Here is a 26,984-nt window from a genome sequence, read left to right as displayed (position 1 = left end):
ACATGTGCATCTATGCATATACATGAAGGCATCCATATACAAACATACACACATGTGCCCATGAGCTCACACCCGCAGGGTCAACACATGCCCATCCAATCCCTGACCAGATGTAAGCACTTGCCCAATTTTATGGGCCCCAAGATTGGAAGTCAAGAGGCCACCCTTTCATTCCAGTTAGGGCTTTGGGCTTGCCCTCACAAAACCCTGGGGGCTCCCCAATGACTTGCCTCTCCCCTCCCCCTCCCCCTACTTCAAAGAGCAGAAATGTGTCAGCCTGGGTGTGTCCTTCATGGGACTTTAGGTGTACTCAAAGGTATAAATAAGCCTACTGGAGAACTGAAACCCAGTGGGTAGCTTGGAATCTGAGTTGAAACCAGCAAGGCCCTATCATGTAGAAGCAGAGTCTTCCCTCCTCCCCTGCCCACTAGGTTTACGGAGTTAAACAAGTAATATTAATGATGATACTATTGGGATTTCTATGTGCTAGGTACTATTCTAATCCCTTACCTGTGTTGATAACTCATTTAATCTTCACAAGAATCCCCTAATATAGATAATACTACAGGCCCAGTGCACAAAAATTTGTGCACTTGGGGGGGGGGGGGTCCCTCAGCCTGGCCTATGCCCTCTTGCAGTCTGAGACCCCTCGGAGGATGTCCACCTGTTGGCTTAGGCCTGCTCCATGGGGGATCGGGCCCAAGCTGGCAGTCAGACATCCCTCTGGCAGCCCGGCAGCCCTTGGGGGATGTCCACTTGCCAGCGGGGAACAGGCCTAAGTTGCAGTTGGACATCCTTAGTGCTGCTGAGGAGGCAGGAGAGGCTCCCACCACCACCACTGTACTGGCAGCCGCCAGCCTGGCTTGTGACTGAGCAGAGCTCTCCCTGTGGGAGTGCACTGACCACCAGGGGGCAGCTCCTGCATTGAGCGTCTGCCCACTGGTGGTCAGTGTGTGTCATAGTGATCAGTCATTCCCAGTCTTTCTGATGTTAGTGTCAGTTTGCATATTAACCTTTTATTATATAGAATAGAGGCCTGGTACATGGGTGGGGTCCGGCAGGTTTGCCCTGAAGGGTGTCCCGGATCAGGGTGGGGGTCCCGCTGGGGTGCCTGGCCAGCCTGGGTGAGGGGCTGATGGCTGTTTTCAGGCTGGCCACACCCCCTTTAGGGTGGGGGATCTCCACTGGGGTGCCTGGCCAGTCTGGGTGAGGGGCTGAGGGCCATTTTCAGGCTGGCCAAGCCAACCCCTCACCCCCCCGCCTGCCGGTGACAGAAGCTCCCAGCCTCTCCTTTTTCTCTTTTTTCTTTTTTTATCCTGGAATTTATTTACCTTCTATAATTGAAACTTTGTAGCCTTGAGAGGAGCTCAGAGCTGGCCAGGGCAGGCGGGAGGGAAGCTTGGCTTCCTCCATCACCAGGGGCAACCAAGCCTCCTGCTTGCTCCAGTTCCATGGCTGCCGGCCGCCATCTTGGTTGGGGTAATTTGCATATAGTCGCTCTGATTGGCTGGTAGGCGTGGCTTAAGGCATAGTGGAGGTACGGTCAAATTGCATGTTTGTCTTTTATTAGTGTAGACTAGAGGCCCGGTGCACAAAAATTTGTGCACTCGGGGGGAAGAGGGGGTCCCTCAGCCTGGCCTGTGCCCTCTTGCAGTCTAGGACCCCTTGGGAGATAACGACCTGCTGGCTTAGGCCTGCTCCCGGGTGGCAGAGGGCAGGCCCAATCCCTAGGTGCAGCTCCTGGTCGGGCTCAGAGCAGGGCCGATTGGGGAGTTGGGGCGCCGCCCCTGTCATGCACAGAGCAGGGTGGATAGGGAGGTTGCAATGCCACCCTCAGTCACGCTCAGGGTAGGGCCGATTGGGGGGTTGGGGCACCGCCCCCTGTCACACTCAAGGCAGGGTTGATGGGGAGGTTGCAGCGCCACCCCCTGTCACCCACAGAGCAGGGCCAATCTGGGGGTTGGGGCGCTGCCCCCTGTCATGCACAGCGCAGGGCCCATCAGGGGGGTTGGGGCTCCTTACCCTGTCAGGCACAGAGCAGGGTCGATCAGGGGGTTGGGGAGCTCCCCCCTGTCACGCACAGAGCAGGGCCCATCAGGGGGTTGAGGAGCTCCCCCCTGTCACTCACAGAGTAGGGCTGATAGGGGAGTTGGGGCACCGCCCCCTTTCACACACACAGCAGGGCGGATCAGGGGGTTGGGGCGCTGCCACTCTCACACTCAGGGCAGGGCCGATGGGGAGGTTATGGCTCTACCCCATCACACACAGAGCAGGGCCCGTGGGGGGTGGGGGGGTTGGGGCGCCGCTGCCTGTCACACACAGAGCCGCAGGGCGATCAGGGGGTTGGGGAGCTCCCCCGTATCAGGCACAGAGCAGGGCTGATCAGGAGGTTGGGGCGCCTTCCCCTGTCACGAACAGAGCATGGTGGATAGGGAGGTTGGGCCCCGCCCCCTGTCACACACAGAGCTGCAGGCGATCAGGGGGTTTGGGCGCTGCCCCCTGTCACACTGATCCCGGTGCCTGGAGGCCTCTCAGCTCCGCTGATCCCGGTGCTGGGAGGCATATTACCCCTTTACTATATAGAATAGAGGCCTAGTGCATGGGTGGGGCTGGCTGGTTTGCCCTGAAGGGTGTCCTGGATCAGGGTGGGGGTCCCCACTGGGGTGCCTGGCCAGCCTGGGTGAGGGGATGATGGCTGTTTGCAGCTGGTCACACACCCTTCAGGGTGGGAGTCCCCACTGGGGTGCCTGGCCAGTCTGGGTGAGGAGCTGAGGGCTGAAGCTCCCAACTGCTCCTTTTTTTTCTTTTTTTTAAATTCTGGGCCAGCTTTAGCTCTGGCTCCAGCTCTGAGGCCTCTGCTGCTGCTGAAAGCAGGTATCTGGTTTGTTTAGGTTCTATAATCGAAACAATGTATAACTCCAGCTCTGAGATCCTGGCTCGCTGAAAGCAGGTTTCTGGGGTTTTGTTTAGCTTCTATATTTGTAACAATGTTTCTTAGCAGCTCAGGGGCCGGCAAGGCAGGCGGGGAACATTGGTTTCCTCCGTCACTGAAGCAAGCAAGCCTCATGTTAGCTTCAAGCTGCCTGGCTGCCGGCCGCCATCTTGTCTGGCAGTTAATTTGCATATCTCCCTGATTAGCCAATGTGAAGGGTAGCAGTCGTATGCTAATTACCATGTTTTTCTTTTATTGGATAGGATTCTTCCCATTCTACTGGTGAAGAAACTGAGACAGAGATGGGAAGAAATTGGATTGGCAAAGCCACCTAAAGTAGACATACTCACAAATTCCCCCAACAGAGAAGCCTATATTTTACCAAGGAGCCATATCCCCTGAACTCCTATGCAAAAAGCTTTGTTATTCAACCCAGAGATGTCTGCATTGAGGGTAACTCTGTGTGTGTGTGTGTGTGTGTGTGTGTGTGTGTGTGTGTACATCATGAAAAACTGTGGTCTGATTGTCAGTCAATCCAGATTTCAATCATGGTTCTATTAATCCTGGGCTCACTGCCTGTCCCTGGACAAGTCACTTTCTCTGTCTGAGCCTCAGTTTCCCATCTGCAAAATGGCTGGCTCCAAGATTTCTAAACAGTACTCCATTCCCAACCTCCAAGCATCTGTGTTTGTTTGTGTGAAATGTGCTTACTGCCCCTGATGAGGAAGTGATGGGGTCAGTACAGGATTCATTTCAGGGAGAGGAGGCAGGTGGCAGGAAGCCAAATTCTGGTCTTAGTTTTAGTCCATCTGTTCATAGTGTGAGGGTGGGGTGGTGACTTTGGTGTTCTGTGGGTGTGCTCTGAGTGTGGACAAGTACCCAGTGAGCTGCTCTGGTGTGAGTGCCCTGCATGAATTCACACATTTGGAACTTTTGAAGGAAAATGGTTGCATCCCCTCCAGCTTTGAGGCTGGGAAGGAAAGAGTAGACAACAGGGTTCCCAGCCACTCTTCTGGGAGCAAATGGTTTCCCCTAAAGCTCAGAGCCCTGTCCTTTTCTGCTCACAGCTTTTCCTTGCCTCCCTACTACTTCTAGATGCAATTCACACTGCTGGCCAGGCATCCTCTCATGGTACCTGGTACACCGTAAGCATTCAATAAGTGACGACAAGAGGCATGATTGAAGCTGCCCTCACCCACCCTGTTTATCCTGTCAACACACACACACACACACACACACCCTGCGCAAATGATCACACTCTAAACCACCATCAGCCTTCCTGCTTCCAGGATTTTGCTCTTGCAGTTTCCTCCTCCTTTGGAACCCTGTCCACTTACCCACCCCATCTCCTGTGTTTATACCCTCTCTATTCAGGACTAATCAGCAGCTTATATTTATCTAGCATTTACTTTGTGCCTGTAACTCTCCAAGATGGACTCTGCTGTTATCCCCATTTTATAGATGAGGAACTTGGTGCTCAAACTGCTGAGGCTCAAGATCACTGAGCTAATAAGAGCCAGTGCATATTTCTGTATCTTTAACTGTGCTTAGAAATATAGTATATACACATGTGTGCAATAATAAATAGCATAAAAGTTATAAAGCCTACATGTGAAAAATATACAGGTTTTTTGCCTATCACTCCCATGTTAGCCTTGAAGGAACAAACTGCCATGTTGTTGAGATGGCCACATAGCAAGGACTCAGGCGGGGTCTCTAGAAGCCAACGGAGGCCCCCAGTTAACAGAGAGCAAGAAAATGGGGATCTCAGTAACATGGCCACACGTAAATGAATTCTGCCAACAATCTGAGGGAGCCTGGAAGCCAAACTTTCCCTAGTTGAGTCTCCAGATGAAGACACAGCTGGCCAACACCTTTCAGCCTTGTGGGTCCTGGAGCAGAGAACGCAGATAAGCTGTGCCTGGACTTCTGACTTATAGAGCTGTGAACTAATAAATGCGTGTTGTCATATATATATATATTTAATGTGGCACATCTTATTTATTTTAAATTTTTAAAATTTTTCAGTTACAGTTGACATACAATATTTATATTGGTTTCATGTGTACAACATAGTGGTTAGACATTTATATATCTTAGGAAGTGACCACCCCAATTAAATGGGTGTTGTCATAGGCCCCTAAGTTTATGGAGGTTTGTTACACAACAATAGAGAACTGCAACACATATGTTGAAAAAGTTTTTGCATAAAAATTAAGAGGCAGCTTGAGTTACTAATTTAACTCTAGTATATTTTGTCTCAGTGCAAATATTTTTGTGAAGCTCATTAAAAGTGTTATAACTTGGAACAATGATTTTTTTTAAATATATTTTTATTGATTTCAGAGAGGAAGTGAGAGGGAGCAAGAGAGAGAATCATCAATGATGAGAGAGAATCATTGATTGGCTGCCTCCTGCACGCCCCCCACTGGGGATAGAGCATATACCAGGAATCAAATAGTGACTTTCTGGTTCATAGGTTGATGTTCAACCACTGAGCCACTCTGGCTGGGTGGAACAATGATTTTTTCTATCTTGTTTTTTTTGCCAAAGTCATATAGTTGAAATGGAATAATTTGAATATGTGAGTTATAACTCCAGGATATCTATTAGCCAAAGGGCACTTCCTCCAGGAAGTTCTCTAAGATCTCTCTGGGAGAAAGTAACCTCTCCTCAGAGGTCCCCAAACACATGATTTTCCTGTCTCTTTGAGCACTACCTGCTCTCAGTTCACCACACACCCGGGAATGCCTAGTTACCTTCTGGAAGACAGATACCTTTTCTGTACTTGAGAATCTCATTCAGTGTAAACAGAAACATAGAGACATTATGATTCAGGGAGATAAAGTTTAGGAGAGTGAATAAGCCCGGGTGCTAGGGGAATCTAAAAAAAAAAAGTGGGGGTGGGGAGATTTGCCCTGGCTGGTGTGGCTCATCTGGGTGTTGTTCTGTGTCCCAGGAGGTTGACTGTTCAATTCTGGTCAAGGGTGCATGCCCAGTTGCAGCTTTGTCCCCTGTGGGCGGCTCCCTCTTTCCCCCTCTCCCTTCCTCTCTCTTTAAGAATCCATGACATTGAAGGTGTTAAGCCTGAACCATGTGGGACCCTGGGATTTCTTTGGGTAATGGAGGTATCTGGGCTCAATGGTATCTTTCAAAGATTCTGATCCATTCTCTGGATCAAGCTGTTCCCCTCATCCCTTCCCTTGGTTTTACCTACCCCCCCTCTGGGCCCAGAATGGCAGCCTCAGTCTTCACCATGGCCTGCTCTCTGTCCTCAGAAGCCCTCCTATTCTATGAAATTCTTTTGGTCCAACTCCCTTGATTCCAGCCAAGAGTTTACCGCCAGGAGCTTTTGGCAGAAAAACCAGGAACAGAGGTTCTGAATAGAGTGTAAATATCTATCAAGTCCTGGAGTTGCCTGGAGACTCCCTGCTTATTCTCCATTGCTTGTCTGGTTTTCTGTGGATACTGCCCTCCCTTTCCTGCCAGAGGACTATTCACTGGGCCTACTTTGCTCCTGGGGGCAGAACCTTACCTGTGAACCTTAAAAAAAAATGTGCCTTCTTGTAGGAGAATAAACCCTTCCACCTGTAATGGAATGGTTATTTAAACATCATTTAGTGGACTAAGTTTACAAATGAGGAAACTGAAGCCTAGATGAGGGGGAAGGACTTGTGCAGGGTAACAGAAGGAAAGAATGAAAGGGGTAAGGGATAGGACAGGAACTTGAGGCTTCTACCTCCAGTTCTTACTGCTTCACACTCTCCTAGAGTTCAAATACATTCAACCTGTATTCTCTCAAAATTTAGTATATAGCCCTAGCCAGTTTGGCTCAGTGGATAGAGTATTGGCCTGCAGACTGGAGGGTTCCAGGTTCAATTCCAGTCAAGGGCACATGCCCTGGTTTCAGGCTCAATCCCCAGTAGGGAGCATGCAGGAGGCAGCTGATCGATGATTCTCTCTCATCATTGATGTTTCTATCTCTCCCTCTCCCTTCCTCTCTGAAATCAATATGTATGTGTGTGTGTGTGTGTGTGTGTGTGTATATATATATATATATGTATATATATATATATATATACATATATATATATATATATATTAAACCTAGTATATAAAGTTAACAGAATTGTAGTATATTCATCCAATGGACTATATTAGGCATTTAAAAAAGGAATAAACTGATATCAGCAAAAAATGTGGATGGACCTCAAAACACAAGGCTGAATAGAAGAAACCAGATGCAAAAGAGTAGATACCATATGATTTCATTCATATGAGCTCCTAGAACGGGTAAAAGTAATATGTGCTAACAAAGCAGATCAATAGCTGCTTGGGGGTGGTGGGAGGACCGACTACAAACGGGAACAAGGGACTATTCTGCAGTGATAGAAATGCTGGATATTTCCTGTTCGTATACTAAATCTAGTTGGATGGGTGCATTTACAGCGTGTCCCCCAAAAATGTATGCACACTTTAACAGCTGATAGCTCAATTTTGAAAATGAAATGTATTTTAATAAACACTGCCTGTATAATTATTCAAAATATGTGTATACATTTTGAGGGACACCTTATATTTGTCAAAACTCATTACACCTCAACTAAATTGGTTTAAAAAGAATAAAAAGGCAACATTTAAGTATACTTATTCAATTCAGTCAAGAAAATACAATATCATCACTGACCTACATGCCCAAAATCAACATTGACCAACTCATTTGAGAAGGGCAAAGTCAGCAGTTCATAATTCCCAGGTCAGATGTTTTTTCCATGTTTGAAATGAAGTTGTCACAGATTTGGGTCAGAACATCATTTTCCTTAGACTTTTTGTTCAAGAACTTCCTCTGTCATAATAACTATTCCTGATTTGAGTCAAATTAGAAAGCTAGTGACTAATGCCTCCTTGATGTTTAATACAGGTAACTTATTGACTTGCCAGATTTAATTTTTCTTCTGAAGGAGCCTTCAAAGCTTTTTAGCGCTGTCCTTTAAAAAAGTATTTGCACAAGTGTTAATAATCATGGCTAATATTGATTGCCTTCTGTGTTCCAGGTATTCTAAAGGTTTTTCATGTAATCTCTCATTACAGTTTCACAATGATCCTGACAGGGAGCTACCCTTATTATCCACATCTTGCAGGTTCTGAAACTGAGGCACAGAGAGTTTGAGTTATCTGCCGAAGGTGTGAGAGCTACTAACTGACAGACTGGTATATGAATCCTGCCAGCCTGGCTCTTACACTAAATTCCTGCATATCTAGTTGGATGGGTTCTTCAGATGACCTCTTTCCACTGAATGGACTGAGAGAGAGATATTTTTGGAGGTGGAAGAAAGAGTGGTGGGGTATTGAAGGGGTTGAACAGAGAGGTAAGAGGTCGGAGCCAGCCGTCCCCATTTTTCTGGGCTGCCTTGCTCAACCTCACATTGATCAGGACCTCTGGAAATATGACCCTATGGTCAATTGACTCTGGTTTTCAGCCCAGAATACCAGGGACAGGGAGCCAAGTAGGTGAGAGGTGACAGATGAGGCTCTTTGGAATGATGCCAGCAACAGCCCAGGTGCCTCCTTCTGAGCCAGGGTGTCCTTAGGGAAAGCAGGTGAGACAGGGGGCATGACATGAATCCTCCTTTCAGAAGGAGAGTCAGCCTCACTCCTTTGCCTGGGGGTGGTTGTACTATCTACCTGAAGTCAATTTTTAAAAATTAAAATGTAGTGCTGGCTGGTTTGGCTCAGTGGATAGAGTGTTGGCCTGTGGACTGAAGGGTCCCGGGTTTGATTCTAGTCAAGGGCACATGCCTCGTTTGTGGGCTCAATCCCCAGCAGGGGGTGTGCAGGAGGCAGCCCATTAGTGATTCTCTTTCATCATTGATGTTTCTATCTCTTCATCTCTGAAATCAATAAAAATATTTTTAAAAATTAAAATGTTTTTTAAATGATACAACAATTTACATAAATATTGTATAAATTCCAAGCAAACTTTTTAAAAATATATTTTTATTGATGTCAGAGAGGAAGGGAGAGGGAGTGACACACAGAGAGAAACATCAATGTGAGAAAGACACATGAGAGAGACACATCAATTGGCTGCCTCCTACATGTGCCCTAGAGATCAAGATATGTGCCCTTGACCGGAATCGAACCTGTGACCCCTTCAGTGTGCAGGCTGACACACTATCCACTGAGCCAAACCAGCTAGGGCAAACCTCACTCTTTTTCACACCTGCATTGTATTCCCATTGTAGTATGCATAGTATTTACCAGTCTCCTAATGAAAGAAAAGTTGTTTCCAATATTTTATTACTACAGATAATACTGCAATTAATATTTTTATCCATTATTTTGCATATTATTTGTAAGAATATCTATCAGTAGGGATTAGTAGGTTGAGATTATCTAAAAAATTTTAGTAGCAATGTAAAGTTGATAGATATTGCCAAATAGCTTCCAGGATGTAACAATTTATACTGCTTGTAAGTTATTTTGTTTCTACATCAATCTATACTCTGTCCTGCAGAATCACATTTTTCACTCAGCAATATAACTTGGAGTTCTATCTATGTCAATACATGTAGATATACCTCATTAAAGGAAAACTGCCTTACAGTTTCCCATTGTATGGTTGTTAGATAGCTTATTTAGTTGATCACTTATTGATGGACATTTGGGTGGTTTTCAACCTTTTTGCTATCACAGACAAATGCTCTAGTGACTATTCTTGTATGACTAGAATAGACTCAGAGAAGTGAATTGTAAGATGATAGGTATACATATTTCAATTTTAAATAGATGCTGTTGAATTGCTCTCCCAAAGTATTGTACCAATTTAGACTTCTACTAATGGTGCATAAGAGCTTTAGGTTTACATTTAGGACTAGCCCATGTACTTCCTCCTGAATCAAAGTTCAAAGTCCCAGTTATCACTGGGATCATTCAGGCCCTGATACCCAGCCCCCTATAGAATCTGAGTGGACAAGCTGAGTGTTGGGAAGGATGAACACATATGAGGGCCAGGGTGTCCCCCATTAGTCAAGTGGTCACCCAGATAACACAACTCTTTCCAAAGAAACGGCTACTTTGGGAGAAAATGAGCTCTCCCTATCTCCAGAAGTGTTTGAGTGGAGGTTCGGTATCAACAAATGCATGGAGCAAATTTCACTGTGTCTAGGGTTGTCGTCTTGACCCAGAGATGAGTCAAACCCAGATCCTGCCCTTTCAGAGCTTGATACTCATGGGGAAAATAGATAAGTAAACAGATAATGACATTCTGTCTACTAAGTATTGAGTTGGCCTTCCTTTTCTGAAAATATCTGGAATTTCCTGCTACACACATGGAAATGCTGAAAATAAACACAATAAACATCCTTTTAAATGTACAACAGGACTTGCAATAGTTTGGATTTTAACAGACAATTGGGGAGAGGAAGCCTTGAGCTTACATGAAATTTGAGGTTCTTGATAAACTAGGACCCTTTGGGTCTAGTCCACATTGAAAGAGTGGACTAGGGATAAACAAACAAACAAATATCTGACTACTAGCAAAGGAGACAAAAATCCGTGTGTCCTATGTGTCTGTCTTGACTTGGTCTTTAGGTGGGAGAAAAAACTATTTCCTGAGAATTTGAAACCACATGCCTGACCTCCGTGTATCTGGGGTTCATATTTATATCACCTGCATGACTGGGAATCCCTGAGGCTGAGAAATCAATATAAAAGGAGGCCTACTCCAGAACTCTATCAGATGCCTAGCAGAGACAAATGCAAACCCTTCACCCACCCCCCATTGCAGACTACATAGGATTCCTATATATAAAGCCCTTCCAAACACTAATTCGAAAGGAAAAAACTGATGAAATACACAAGGAAAAATCCACCACAAGTAAGATTCAACTAACAGAGGAATCACACTCCCAACAACTTCAGGTAACAGAATGATCAGACCGCGATCATAAGTGTGGGACAGAGGTAGCTGGTAAATGCTTTGGGAGCACAGAGAAGGAACTACCTCCCTGATGGAATCAAAGTCTTCATAAAGGGATGGGCCTTGAAGGATATGTAGGACTTGGCCAAGTAAGGACAGACGCTGTTGGGAGTAGCCAATGGGGTGTACATAGTAGAATGTACCAAGGGAATGGCTACTTATTAACTTATTTTCTCAGGTGCAAAGAGGGCAGAAACATAGAGGAAGAGGGAAGGGAGGAAGGGGGATAGATCATGCTGGCCCTTCCTTTGCAAGCCATCTTAAGGACTTAGTTCTTTTTAAATATATTTGTATTTCAGGAAGGACGAAAGGGAGATAGAAACATCAATGATGAGAATCATTGATCGGCTGCCTCCTGCATGCCCCCCCCCCCCCCAACTTGGGCATGTGCCCTGACTGGGAATTGAACCATAACTTCCTGGTTCATAGGTCAATGCTCAACCATTGAGCCACATTGGCCAGACAGGACTTAGTTCTTAAACTAAGTGCAAAGGAAAGCCAGTGAAGGGTTTTAAGTGAGAGGTTAGTGATATTCATTCATTCATTCATTCAACAGCGGTGTCAGGGATAGAGAACGAGTTGAGAATGAAGAGTGGCAACAAGAGACTATTCAAGAGAGTATAACAGACATCTAGGTGAGAAATCCTGGTGGCTTAGACCAGGGTGGTGGCAGTGAAAATGCAGAGGAGTAGATGAATTTGATTGATATCTAGGTCAAAGTTTGAAGATAGATTGTATACAAGGGATAGGGAAGTGGGAGATACCTAGACTGATTCCCAGGTTTTTGGCTGAGCATGTGAAACATTGGTGGTGCCATTCACAGAGATAAGAAATTGAGTTTTTGGCACAAATGTCATTAATTGGGTATTTGTTTTTATTTTCCCAGGCCAGGGTGATTTAAGCTATGTATTCTCTGGTTAGGGAAGATGTCTAGCGAGCTGGCTACAAGCTGCCCAAACACCATTTGACTTTATTTAATTTTCTTCTCTCAGTTTCCCCATTCCAGTTGCCCAGGAATTTTCCTAGCTTCTTACTATCCTGCCACATTTTCTTTCTTTCTTTATTCTTTTAAAATATATTTTTATTGATTTCAGAGAGGAAATGAGAGGGGGAGAGAGAGCGAAACATCAAAGATGAGAGAGAATCATTGATTGGCTGCTTCTTACACTTCCCACACTGTGGATTAAGCCTGCAACCTGGGCATATGACCTGACCAGGAATCGAACCATAACCTCCTGGTTCATAGGTCGACACTCAACCACTGAACCATGCTGGCAGAGACATTTTAATTTCTTGATAGTGTCCTTTGGAGTACAAAAGTTTTTAATTTTGATGAAGTTCAAGTTATTTCTTCTTTTGTTGCCTGTGCTTTTGTTGTTATAAGAAGCCATTGCCTAACTCAAGGTCATGGAGATTTACTAGTATTTCTGTGTTTTCTAGGAGTCTTCTATGACCTTATATTTAGGTCTATGATCCATGCACACTCCTGTTTAAGAACCACTGGTTTGGGTTACATTTTCTACTTATCATGGCTAATCACTGTTCTTCCCAAAGACAATCCAAACCCTAAGAATTTTTAAGTCATTTGTTAGGATAATACAAATAATAATAAAACAGTTAACAATGTATATATTGAGCACTTGCTATGTGCTAAGCATTTTACATTACATAATCTTGCTCAATCTTCACTATGTTACCTAATCTTGCTCAATCTCCTCCATTTTTCAAGATGTAATATACTTTACTTGAAGATGATGTAATACATATCTCCTCCTTTTATGTAAAAGGAAATAACAACACTTGTTTTGTACTGGTCTCAGCCTGTCAATAACCAGTATTGTAGCTGGACCAGCCCTTGTGGTTCTGACTATGATTTCAAGATGCCTTTTAGCAATAACCATCAGGAAACTTTGAAAAGATAAGGTTTATTACTTACAAGACCTGCAAGACCTGAAAATTACACAGCACACCTGGGGCCACATAGCAAGGTTAAGGAGAGAGAGAGCACACACTAACAGGCCACAGGCCTGAGTGGCTGCTTTTATTGGGCAGCGGCCTAGAGTTTGTAGGTGAAATTTAAAACTCATGGGCTCACACTTTATTGGTGAATTTAAAAAGCAGGAATTTAAAGCCCCAGAAGAAAGCAAAATAAACAAGTAGCCCAAATGATGTTATTTAAATCAACCAATATCTCTAAAACAAAGGAGTCTCAATAGGAGGAGGCCATCTGGCTCTTAATCTTAATTGTGTGACTGGCAGCGTGTTTATTCAAGATAGCTGTCTTTGAAGTGGATGCCTTGGCAATCAAAGCTTAGGACAGGTATTTGCGTAACATAAAAGAAAAAAAAAACCCAAGGTCAAGGCCTACGCTACACATTTACATCTTTAGGAAAGAAGGTTGTACAGACTAAGCTAATGTGTGTTAAAAGTATGGCACAATGCTTAGCAGAGCAGGGCTCGAAGGATGAGAGTGCCTTTATTCCTTCATGATCCCCTCTCCCAATGGAGACCTGCTCCTCCCAATGGTCGAGAAAGCTATCTGTTCCCAGGCTGATTTTTGCATTCAGCTAGCATCCTGTTCTTTCTTCCTTCTCTCATCATGGTTTGAGATTTTATTTTTATTTGTGTTATTCTTAAGACTATCACATCTCTGCAACTGCTCTCTAAGTTCCATAAAAGCAAGAAATAAAACTTTGTCATTGCAATATTCTCCAACACCCAGTATAGATCCTGAGGATGTAATGATCTTAAAAAAAAAAAAAAAAAATATATATATATATATATATATATATATATATATATATATATATATTTGTTTAAAATTCTCCAAAGGCACATGCATTGCACTTTGAATGAAGCCCAAATTCCCAACCATGGCGAACAGGTCCCTACCTGATTCGCTCCTATCTGCCTTTGCATCCACACCTTCTATTCTACTACTCTCTTCTTGGACCATACCTTACTTGTTCTCCTTCTTTCTGACTCAGCTTGGAAGCTCTGATTAATTTCTCATCTTTTAGATCTCAGCTTAAATGTCACCTCTTCTCAGAGCCTTCCCTGATCACCCTGTCCAGTGTTAATGTTATCATCATAATTAGGTAGTTAATATGAATAATAGGAAGAGAGCAAAGGGGAGGCCAGCCATTATAAGCATGGTCATCTAGGTAGCTTCTGCAGGAAGCTACAGCTTCAAGCTCCCCAGGGAACCAGTGGTCCATTCCCTGCAGATCGGTGGGGGAAGGGATGGAACCAAGGGGGAGATGAGTGTATGGGCTGTGAAGTCTGGGTGACATAGGGAAGGCTCTTGCCTATCAGTTTAGCCTGGGGAACAATAAATTGGCTAGGGGGCAGACCCCATCAGAAGAGTGCAAAATCTTGGAAGGTCCTGGTTAAAATTCCCAGACAAAGAGTTCCCTTCTCTTGTCTCTTGCTCTTGTTCTCCTTTGCCCCTGACCTGTACTCCCCGGTGTGCTCGCCTGCCATGTGGGTTTAAGCAGCCTCATGGCCCATGCCTGTGCAGACCCCACACACAATGGATTGCAGCTAGGAATATAAGCTAAACTAGCCAGTTGCTGGACTGGACTGGACTTTAATATGGAATAGAAATTCCGGGCTGCTGAAGACAAGATTGGACTTTTCCCATGGTGGGACCTTGGAGGGGAACCTCCTTAATTTTACATCATCAATAAAGCTTTCAACAAGACCTTATCCTCCCACTGGGGCCCTGGGAAATTCTTTTCCTCATAGCACCCACTTCCATGGATAACATTACCACTACCCTTCCACCAAGTTATTCTTCATCATGTAACCTGTTTCATTTTGTTTACAGATCTGAAATTTCTTCATATATTTAATATTATTATAGCTAACATTTAAGCACTTTTCATACATTAATTAATGAAGTGGTGTGCTTCTGAATTCTTATCAAAGGGCTCTCCAAACTATAAAACCCTGATTTGGAGTGTGTGCTCACTTCTGTAATGTAAACACTCCCATTAGGAGGGATTTCAAGCTACCAACCTGTTTTCACTGAACACGGATTTGGGAAGGGCAGGGCAGTAGTACACAATATCTATATATATAAAAGCCTAAGTGACCATCACAACTGAACGGACAACCAAACAGGCTGCGTGGGGCGGCCAGGCTGGCAGGGGGGTTAGTGAGGGGTGACCAAACGACTGAGCAGCAGGCTGCGTGGGGCAACCAGGCCAGCAGGGGGGTTAGTGAGGGGTGACCAAATGACTGAGCAGCAGGCTGCATGGGGCAACCAGGCCAGCAGAGGGAGGTAGTGAGGGGCAACCAGGCTGGCGGAGGGAGCCGATGGGGGCGACCAGGCTGGAGGGGGAGGGCAGTTGGAGGTGACCTGGCCAGCAGGAGGGGCAGTTAGGGGCGATCAGGCAGGCAGGCAGGTGAGTAGTTAGGAGCCAGTGGTCCTGAATTGTGAGAGGGATGTCCAACTGCCGGTTTAGGCCCGATCCTGGGAATCGGGCCTAAACTGGCAGTCGGACATCCCCTGAGGGGTCCCGGATTGGAGAGGGTGCAGGCTGGGCTGAGGGGACCCCCCTGCCCCCATGCATGAATTTTGTGCACCGGGCCTCTAGTTATACAATATTTGCCTTAGTGAAATACCAAACCACCTCAAGAGCACAGTTAAAACAAAGTGTAGTAAAAACAATTAGGAAGTGATGAGTTTTGAATAAATATTCAAAAATAAATACTACCTTGTTTTTAATAAAATTTATTTAGTTGTAAGTTTATATAATTTAATTTTTTATAATGGCTGTGTTTAAAAGTGGGAGAATTTCTAAGCATTCCTCAGTTGTTTCTAGCAGGCCAGCAGGAGCCAACAGCCAGTTCATTTTTCAGATGAGAGATCTGAGGCACGGAAAGGTTAAGCAACTGTTCCAGGCCGCAGGCCTAACACATCTGTCTCCTAAGCCAAAATGTATCCTCAGAATCCAATATAGTGCCTGAGAACAGATGTCGTTCAATACACAATTGCAAATACATGAATACATATTTGTCTCTAAAAACATAAAAGAGAAACACTTAAGCATTAAAAACAAACACACCAGAGCGAAACTAACATCTCCTTAAAACTCACTCACAGCCCCACGGAGATCAATCCCTCATCTGCCTACTCTCCGCAGCGCTCCAGCTCCTGAGCGCCTTTACAGTTCACCAGCTGTCACAGGAGACGTCGCCCACCCCTTCGCCACCGGCTTGACTCGCCCGGCTTCCCGTCGTCCCGCCCTGCCGGGCCGCAAGGCTTCCTGGGAGTGGTAGTCCCCTGTCAGGCAGCTGCGGCGGCGGCAGCAGCCAGGCGCTCCGGGCCGCGGAACTACAGGGGTGGCGCACGGGCCTGAGGCTCTTCCGCATCGCCTATCGCTCCCCGGCGGCGCGCCGCCGCAGCTATCATGGCGGCTCCCTTGGCCCTGGTGCTGGTGGTGGCCGTGACGGTGCGGGCGGCCTTGTTCCGTTCCAGTCTGGCCGAGTTCATCTCCGAGCGGGTGGAGGTGGTGTCCCCACTGAGCTCTTGGAAGAGAGGTGAGGCCACCGGCTCGAGTAGGCGGCCAGGTCCCTGTGCTCTCCGGGCCTCTGTGAATGGGAGACGGGGCAGTGGCCGCCAGCACCACGCTCTGACCCGCTCCGGCGCCCTCCGCGGGCGGGAGGGCGGGGCCTAAGGACGCGTCTTCCTGGGGGAGGGGGCGAGGGACTGTTTGGTGAGGGTTGGGCCCAGGAGCGGGATTACGGGCGGGATGGAGAGCTGAGGGGGTGTGTCCCACTGGGGCCTTGAACCCAGGGAAGTGGCCTGAGGAAGGGATACTTAGAGGGCGTGCAAGGTGGAGTGGGAATTGAGGGGGGCTTGGGATTTCACGCGGGGTCCGTGGCGGTGCTCCCTGGAGGGTGGGACGGTGTGTGAGGGGCGGGGGGGGGGGTACCCCAGGTGAGGTGTTTAGACGTCTACTCTCAGTCTAAGCTCGCAGTGCAGCTTTTCCTACTGTTTCTTCTTTTTTCTTTTTATTATTATTTTTAAAATTTATCGTTATTGTTCAAAGTATTACAGATGTCCCCCTTTCCCCCCATTGACCCCCTCCACTCCACTCCCCCCAGGCCTGCACCTCATTATTGTCTGTGTCCATGGGTTATGCATTTATGAATTTAAGCTCTTTGGTTAATCTCCCCCCGCTTCCCTCTGAGATTAGTCAGTCTGTTCCATGCTTCTATGTCTCTGGGTCTGTTTTGTTCATCAGCTTATTTTGTTCATTAGATTCCACATGAGTGCGATCATGTGATACTTGTCTCTGACTGGCTTATTTCCCTTAGCATGATACTCTCCAGGTCCCTCCATGCTGTCTCAGAGGGTAAGGGATCCTTCTTTTTTCACTGCTCCATAGTATTTCATGGTATAAATGTACCACAGCTTTTTTATCCACTCATCTACTGATGGGCACTTGGGCTGTTTCCAGATCTTCGCTATTGTAAATTGTGTTGTTATGAACATAGGGTTACATACATTCATATATATACACTGAGTGGCCAGATTATTATGACCACCCCATCAGTACTTCATTGGGCCACCTTTTGCCTTCAATACTTCGGCGATTCTTGGCTCCACAAGATGTTGAAAGGTGATGCGAGGAATCTGACACCATGCCTGATGAATAGCACTGTCTAGTTCTGTGAGATTTGATGGTTGTGGAACCAGCTGCCTGATGGCTCTTTTAACTTCGTCCCACAAATGCTCAATTGGATTGAGATCTGGTGATTGTGGGGGCCACCTAAGCAAGGTAAAGTCTCCCTCATGTTCTTGAAACCACTCCTGCACAATACGAGCACCATGGCATGGCGCATTGTCTTATTGGAAGAAGCCATCTCCATTGGGATATGCCATCAACACGATAGGATGAACTTGATCAACAACGATACTTAGGTATGTTGTGCTATTCAGACATTGTTCCACATGAATTAAAGGGCCCAAATCATGCCAGGAATACATGCCCCAAACCATAACACTGCCCCCACCAGCTTGAAGGGTTGTATCATGTAAGTGGGGTGCATGCTTTCATGCTGTTTCCGCCAAATTCTCACTCTGCCATCTGCATGATGCAACTGGAAACATGATTCATCGGACCACATGACTTTTTCCCAATGCTCGACTGTCCAATCCTCGTGGTCCTGTGCGAATTGGAGACGTTTTATCTTGGTAACTGCAGACAGAAAAGGTGTTTGAACAGGCCTTCTGCTGTTTTGCTGATACTCGCTCCATGTCTCCGAGCGCCAACAATCATCCCATGTTCAAAGGCTGTTAAATTGCGTTGTTTACCAATATCTTCAGAAAAAAATCACTTCTACTGTCGTCGTAAACAACCTCCTTCCCTATTTATAATGGTCTGGCCCTCTAGCAACTTCAGCGCAAAATTATAATTTGCCTACAAACATCAGGTCGTCATAATAATCTGGCCACTCAGTGTATATATGCATATATATCCTATATAATAAAAGGGTAATATGCAAATTGACCCTAATGGCGGAACGACCAGAACGACCGCTTGACCAGTCACTATGAGGCATGCTGACCACCTCTCAGTCCCATCCCCCGCCTGACAGGCTACAATCGCCCGATGGCAAACAGAGAACTGGGGTGGGTGGCGGCCGTGGATGGGCCGGCTGCGACCCCTCGGGGGATGACCACCTGCTGGCTTAGGCCCGCTCCCCGGGGGATTGGGCCTAAGCTGGCAATCAGACATCCCTCTGGCAGCCCGGGAGCCCTCGGGGGATGTCCACTTGCCAGCGGGGAGTAGACTTAAGCTGCAGTCTGATATCCTTAGTGCTGCTGAGGAGACGGGAGAGGCTCCCACCACCACCACTGTACTGGCAGCCATCAGCCTGGCTTGTGGCTGAGCAGAGCTCCCCCTGTGGGAGTGCACTGACCACCAGGGGGCAGCTCCTGCATTGAGCGTCTGCCCCCTGGTGGTTAGTGTGTGTCATAGTGACCAGTCATTCCCAGTCTTTCTGCTGTTAGGGTCAGTTTGCATATTACCCTTTTATTATATAGGATAGAGGCTTGGTGCATGGGTAGGGGCTGGCTGGTTTGCCCTGAAGGGTGTCCCGGATCAGAGTGGGGGTCCCGCTGGGGTGCCTGGCCAGCGTGGGTGAGGGGCTGATGGGGGTTTGCAGGCTTGTCACACCCCCTTCAGGGTGGGGGTCCCCACTGGGGTGCCTGGCCAGTCTGGGTGAGGGGCTGATGGCTGTTTGTAGGCTGGTCAAGACCCCCCAGTGGGGACCCTCACCCCATGGAGGTTTGGCCAGACTGGGTGAGGGGCTGATGGCTGTTTTCAGGCTGGCCACACCCCCTTTAGGGTTGGGGGTCCCCACTGGCTTGCCTGGCCATTCTGGGTGAGGGGCTGAGGGCCGTTTTCAGGCTGGCCAAGTCCCCTGGTGATGGAAGCTCCCAGCCTCTCCTTTTTTTCTTTTTCTTTTTTTTTTATTCTGGGATTTATTTACCTTCTATAATTGAAACTTTGTTGCCTTCAGTGGAGCTCAGACCCAGCCGCGGCAGGCGGGAAGCTTGGCTTCCTCCATTACTGGAGCAACCAAGCCTCCTGCTTGCTCCAGCTCCGTGGCTGCCGGCCGCCATCTTGGTTGGGTTAATTTACATATAGTTGCTCTGATTGGCTGGTAGGTGTGGCTTAAAGCATAGCAAAGGTACGGTCAATTTGCATGTTTGTCTTTTATTAGATTAGATACATAATTTATTTTTAAAGAAATGTTGAAAGATGTGAAGTGTAGGGTCAGCTTTAGCTCAAGTGGTTACTTCGGTTTCTGCTCGTTGCGGACACATAACCCTGCCTTAAGATGTGAAGTGTCCGAAGCAGGGTTTGAAGATTTTCTTTAAAAACATTTTTTTTACTGAAGTACAGTATATACAGTGCCCAGAAAATAAATGTAGAGCTTAATGAATTTTTGCAAACTGTGTATACCATGTGGGCAACACCCAGATCAAAAAACAGAACATTACCAGCACCCCAGAAGTCCCCTTCCTGTGCTTGAACTTTAAATTCTAGAGTTTTGATGTTATAAATTTTTTTTTGTTGTTGTTAATTTTTACTAGAGGATATTTTTAGTGTTTATTTTTGTTGTTAATCCTCACCCGAGGACATTTTCCCATTGATTTTTAGAGAGAATGAAAAGGTGGGGGAGGGACATAGAGAGAGAAACTTCGATATGTGAGAGACACATCGATTGGTTCCCTCCCACACTCACCCTGTTTGGGACAGGGATTGTTCCTGCAACCCAGGTATTTGCTCTTTACTGGGAATTGAACATTTGAGTGTACGGGCATCCCTCTAACCACTGAGCAACACCAGCCACGGCAATCCCATAAATATTTTGGAATGGGAAATGGCATAATAAGTGAGTGTTTAAGAATAATTAGAGCCCGGCCAGCATAGCTTAGTGTTTGAGCTATGAACGAGGGGGTTATAGTTGGATTCCTGGTCAGGGCATATGTGGGCTCAGTCCCCAGTAGGGATGTGCAAGAGACAGCTGATCAATTATTCTCTCTCATCATTGATGTTTCTGTCTCTCTCCCTCTCCCTTCCTTTCTGAAATCAGTAAAAATACTTTTAAAAAAAGAATAATTAGAGCTAAGAGTTCTAAAAATACTATATATCATTGACTGACTTATTTCACTTAGCATGGTATGCTCCATTTACCTCCATGCTGTCTCAAAGGGTAAAAGATTCTTTTTTACTGCTGCATAGTATTCCTTGGTAATAAATGCACCACAACTTTTTCATTCATTCGTCTATTGATGGGCAATTGGGCTGTTTCCAGATCCTAGCTATTGTAAATTATGCTGTATGAACATAGGGGTGCATATATTCTTTCTGATTGGTGTTTCGGGTTTCTTAGAATATATTCCTAGAAGTGGGATCACTGAGTCAAATGGCAGTTCCATTATTTAATTTTTTAAAGAAATCCCATACTGTTTTTCCATAATGGCTGCACCAGTCTGCATTCCCACTAGCAGTGTAGTAGGGTTCCCTTTTCTTAACATCCTCACCAACACTTCTCATTTGTTGATTTGTTGATGGTAACCATTATAGTATCTACATGATCTCGCTCATGTGGAATCTAATTAACAAAATAAACTGATGAATGGAGTGGATCTTGAGACATGGGAGCATGGAACAGAGTGCAGAATCTCGGAGGGAAGGTGGGGGAGGGTGGATGGGTGGGAGGTAATCAACCAAAGAACTTGTATGCATATATGTATAACCCATCAACACTGACAGGGTGGTGAAGGCCTGGGGTAGGGGATGGGGGTGGGCTGGAGGGGGTCAATGGAGGAAAAAACAGGGACATATGTAATACTTTCAACAATAAAGATTTTTAAAATAAGTAAATAAATAAATAAAAATTCTGTATAATAGAGATTATGATAAGCCTCATTTTATCCTCCAGTTATTCTCTGTTAGATGGTGTTATTTTCCTCATTTGACAGTTGAGGAAACTGAGATTTAGAGAAGATAAGTAATTTGTCCCAGTTTCCCAGGTGACAAATGGTAATAAAGGTAGTAGTAATTCATATGTATGATGGTAAGAACTTAGATTTTATATATCTGCATATAATATTTGCATTTAATTTTTTGTTGAAGCCACTTGGTTCCTGCTTTCTTCTGGATACCATAAGACCCAAGGCAGTATTAGGCCCTCCTTCCTCTGCTCTCTTAGCAGTTTATACATACCTCTATTAAGAGCATTTCTTTTTTTGTTTTTTATATTTTTATTAATTTCAGAGAAGGGAGGAGAGAGAGATGGAAACATCAGTGAGGAGAGAGAATCATTGATCAGCTGCCTCCTGCATGCCCCACACTGGGGATTGAGCCCACAACCCAGGCATGTGCCCTAACCAGGAATTGAACCATGACCTCCTGGTTCATAAGTTTACTCTCAACCATTGAGCTATGCTGGCTGGGCTTAAGAGCATTTCTCATTTTATATCATAATTCTTTGTTTATATCTAGTTTCTCTACTGTATTATGAGTTCCTTGAAGATTAGAACTGTTTTAGTCATCCCTGAATTCTTTGTGTCTGGCATAGAGTAATTGCATAGTTAACTACTTATTGAACAAACTAGAGGCCCAGTGCACGACTTCGTGCACGGGTGGGGTCCCTTGGCTTGGCCAGCAATAGGGGCCAATCTGGGCCATGGGAGGTTGGCTAGGGGGAAGGCCCGAGGGAGGTTGGCTGGCAGGGGGAGGGACCATGGGAGGTTGGTTGTGGGAGTGCACTGACCACCAGGGGGCAACTCCTGTGTTGAGTGTCTGCCCCTTGGTGATTAGTGGGCATCATAGTGACCGGTCGACCAGTCATTTGGTCGTTCAGTCGCTTAGGCTTTTATATATATAGATATGGAAGAAAAGAAACCATAAGATCTGGTTGCTTATAGGATTGACAGGGTGAAGGATCCAAGATGAGGCAATGTAGTATGGTCATTAAGAGCACAGGGCAATGGGGGGATAAGCACACATTTGTAATACCTTAATCAATAAAGGAGAAAAAATAAAAATAAAAGAGCACAGGGTCTGGGATCTTAAAGAGGATTTTAGTCCCTCTCTGCCTCTGCCATTTACTATCTGTATGATCTCCAACATCAGCTTTCTCATTTATAAAATAGGAAGTTATAATATGTACCCCATTAAATTAGATGATCCATGTTGAAGTTCTTAGCACAGTAATGAAAGTCAAAATGGCTAATTCTAAGATTTTGAGTTTCAATAATACGAAGAACAGTGATGATACTGGCTGAAGTAAGTGAGTCAGAAACGATAGCAATTTAAATAAATCTCCATTAATGGACATTGGGATTATTTTTAATTTTTCCCCACTCTTGAGCATGGTAATGAACTTTCTTCTTTGGATAAATTGCCCTGAGAACAATCATTTCTGAGTCAAAAAGCATACACTTAAAAGGTACATATTGAAGAAAAATTAATGCAAATGTCAAACAAAGCACATAAGCAGCGGTTCTCAACCTGTGGGTCGCGAACAATGAAAATACATCCTGCATATCAGATATTTACATTATGATTCATAACAGTAGCAAAATTACAGTTATGAAGTAGCAACGAAAATAATTTTATGGTTGGGGGTCACCACAACATGAGGAACTGTATTAAAGGGTCGCGGCATTAGGAAGGTTGAGAACCACTATTAGTGATTGCTCATTTCACCACCTATGAGCAACGTTTCTCACAAGTTTCTAATTTGTTATCTTACTGTGTTTTGAAATGGAGCAGAATATACATAAATGAAACAGTTTAAAGTAGGTGGAAGTTACAAGGAGATCAAAGGAAATTTATAGTTTAATATAAAACGTTCCCATAATGAATGGTTTGCCACAAGGGAAAGGGATACTGTATGGAAGAAAGCTCCCCATTATCAGAAATGTTCCAATCAAGACTTAGACCCACTTTCTGGGAATAAGGTTAAGGGGTTTAGATAAACTATAAGGCCTTTTTTTTTTTTTTGTCCTGGGAGTATCTAACACTGGCTTATGGCCATCTGCATATGTCTTTGAAGTAAAATGAACTTGGATGTCTTACTTTTCAGTGGTTGAAGGCCTCTCACTGTTGGACTTGGGAGTGTCTCCATATTCAGGAGCAGTATTTCATGAAGTAAGTGTTCTTGTTTTCTTTTATGGGTACTAAGAGTAATTTATAGCCACAAATACCAAAGCCTAGCCTCCAGTTAGTACAAACATTTAAAAAGATCTATTTTTTGAAAATCATATTTAGAAATAGCCCTTTTGTACATGTCCTTCACATAAGAAGTTTTCATGGTTGCAGTAGAAATGATCCATATTAAGATTGGACTTTGGGGAGGCACATGAGACTTCTGTAGAGGTTACCATTTTTAATGGCAAGTGAATTATAAACAGTTCCCAGTTTCTGAATAGGTTGTATGCTAATTGGCATGTAATTGGTTCTTTGGAACATGTTTTCCCATGAAAATTGTGATAGCAATGTTGGTTTCTTAGAAAGCCCATAAAAGCCTATTTAACCCATAAAATTAGTTCGTAAGAATAATAAAATCACTCTTAATTCACCATTCTTGCTTGGGTTACCTGACAAATCTTTTTTTTTTTTTTAGCATTTGTTTTTAAATATATTTTTATTGATTTCAGAGAGGAAGGGAGAGGGAGAGAGAGATAGAAACATCAATGATGAGAGAATCATTGATTGGCTGCCTCCTACATGCCCCCTACTGGGGATTGAGCCCACAATCTGGGCATGTGCCCTGACCAGGAATTGAACCATGACCTCCTGGTTCATAGGTAAATGCTCAATCACTGAGCCACGCCTGCTGGGCTTGACATGTCTTTCTGCATCATCTTGCTCCTTTATTCTGCAGTCAGAGCCATCTTTGTAAAATGTGAATCTGATTTTGTTGTTGTCCTGCTTAGTACCTTTGAGTGCTCACCATTGACCTCAGGATGAAATTCAAACACCTTTTGGGGCATAATGCCTGGTGGACCCTACTTACCACATCAACCATATTTCTTTCCATTCTTCCCTTCCTATTTTATTTTTATTTTACAGAGAGGAAGGGAGAGGGATAGAGAGTTAGAAACATCGATGAGAGAGAAACATCTATTAGCTACCTCCTGCATGCCTCCTACCAAGGTACATGCCTTTGACCCGAATCAAACCCGGGACTCTTCAGTCCACAGGCCAACACTCTATCCCAGGGGTGGGCAACCTTTTTGTGAGTGCGTGCCAAAACCAGCAAAATCTCTGACTCAAAATTCTTCTGTGTGCCAACCCTAATTTTTTGAGAACATGTTACACCTACTTGATATCTCTTAAGGTGTACATATGTGAAGAACCTTGAAGAAATAATAAAATTCATTCGAGCGACAAAAACACAGTATATGATGATGAAAAATACATTTATTTTTTAATGTATACATGTACACTGATAGTCCGACAGAAAACTTTATGACTCCATTTGATATTATCAGTGGGACTTTTGCTGCTGCATCACTGATGACAGAGATTTTACATCAGGTTTATATTTCGTGACCTTCAGAGATATGCATGAGCTACTACTTTCATCCGTCAGGCTACTCCTAATTATGAGACTTAACAAAATTCATCACTGAGAACAAAGATTCACAAGCGTATGTGGATGAAACCAAAACACTGGTCGGATCTAGGAAGGCAGGGAGAGTTAAGGCAGAGGCATTGCTCTTCCCCTCTCTCATCAATCCATGTCTATGGTCTTTAAGATAACTTGTTAATTAAAATTATTTATTTATCTAAGATGCAACTACACTGAATTTATCTGACAAATAAAGAAGTCGATATTAAGAAAAAAATTGTAAATGGAAGATTATAAGAGAGGGTTTCGCGTGCCAGAAAAAGTTACTGGCGTGCCATGTTTGGCACTCATGCCAGGGGTTGCCCACCCCTGCGCTATCCACTGAGCCAAACCAGTTAGGGCCTTCCTATTCTTATTGACCATATTATTTTAAAGTAGAAGTTTTCTAATTTGACCATTTAATCCCCAAATTTTACAGATGTCTCCCTAATACCTACTTTGAGCACTATTTTTTTTCTTTCATCTCATTTTCTAAAGCATTATTCAACCTAGTTCTCATGGAGATAACAATTGTCTTTTGCATTCATAATTCATTATCTTTGTATTGCTATCTAATCAAACCATAATAACAAGAACTACTAGCAGAAGTAGGTTAGGAATAATTTAAGAGAATAAGCACACAGTTCAGTTATTGGGAACAGGCTGTATGGGCATACCAGAGAGTAGCCCACTAGCCAGGAGGGCTCTGGGTGCTATAGGCCCTGGGCAGTATGTTTTCTAGACAGACTAGGAATCCCCTGAGAGAATCCTGACATACTTTCGTTATGCTCCAGCACCATATTATCTATGTATCTTTTTCATGCCATTGTCTCCTTATGGAGGGCCATTCTTCCCTTTTTGGGGGGGTTTGTTCTCTATTCTGATATTAGCTTAGGTTTTACCCTTCCAGGAGCCATTACTCATCACCTTAGACTAGGTTTGATGTTCCTCCTGTATTTTGCAAAGTATCTTTGCTTATCCTTTTTATGACTCATATCACACTCTTGAAATTACCTTTGTACATGTTTCGCCCATTATAATATATGCTCGTCAGAACAAGTACTGGCACCTTTTCATTTATTTTTTAATACTAGTGTGTAGCTCTGTATCTGCATGTGTATTCTAATCCCTCCTTCCCTTCTCTCTTCCTTTAATAAAAACTTGTTAAATATATACCAAATGCCAGCTATGCTGCAAGGTGCTGGGGATACAGAACAAAATACAACCCTTGGCCTCATGGTACTTATATTTCTGAAAGAAACAGACAGTGAGTTTGTAAGAAAACAAACATTTCAGCCGAAACCGGTTTGGCTCAGTGGATAGAGCGTCGGCCTGCGGACTGAAAGGTCCCAGGTTCGATTCCGGTCAAGGGCATGTACCTGGGTTGCGGGCACATCTCCCAGTAGGAGGTGTGCAGGAGGCAGCTGATCGATGTTTCTCTCATCGATGTTTCTAACTCTCTATCTCTCTCCCTTCCTCTCTGTAAAAAACCAATAAAATATATTTAAAAAAAAAAAAAAGAAAGAAAAAAAAAAAAAAAGAAAACAAACATTTCAGAGCAAAGAATATCACCAGGGATAAGGAAGGTGATTTCATCACAATAAAGATGTCAATTCATCAAGAGGACATAGCAATTTAAAATTTTTATGTACTTAATGGCAGAGTTTTGAAATACATGAAAACTGATAGACCTGCAAGGAGAAATAGACAAATTTACAGTTATAGTCAGAGATTTAAATATTCTTCTCTCAATGATTAATAGAATAAGCAGATATATAAAAGACTTGAAAAACACTATCCACCAACTTGACTGCATTGACATTTATGGAACATTCCATCCAATGAGCAAAACACATAATTTTTAAGTGTATATGAAACATTGGCAGGATAGATTATATTCTGAGCCATAGAATAAAACTC

The 26,984-nt window shown here is 44.4% G+C and overlaps 1 protein-coding gene across 1 annotated transcript in view; it reads left to right on the top strand.

Annotated features, from left to right (window-relative positions):
- Window positions 1-16,212: 16,212 nt before the first annotated feature.
- The window catches only part of PIGU (phosphatidylinositol glycan anchor biosynthesis class U), an 88,368-nt gene continuing 77,596 nt past the window's right edge, over window positions 16,213-26,984 (top strand). Inside the window, exons 1-2 of the mRNA XM_081097018.1 lie at window positions 16,213-16,460; window positions 23,535-23,599. Coding sequence (XP_080953144.1) covers window positions 16,331-16,460; window positions 23,535-23,599 — 195 coding nt within the window. The 5' untranslated portion in view covers window positions 16,213-16,330. The remainder of the gene's footprint in view (window positions 16,461-23,534; window positions 23,600-26,984) is intronic.

The sequence above is a fragment of the Myotis nattereri genome (genome assembly GCF_964212035.1).
Source record: "Myotis nattereri genome assembly, chromosome: 8".
Lineage (NCBI taxonomy): Eukaryota > Metazoa > Chordata > Mammalia > Chiroptera > Vespertilionidae > Myotis > Myotis nattereri.
This window is presented reverse-complemented; position numbering and strand designations above follow the sequence as displayed.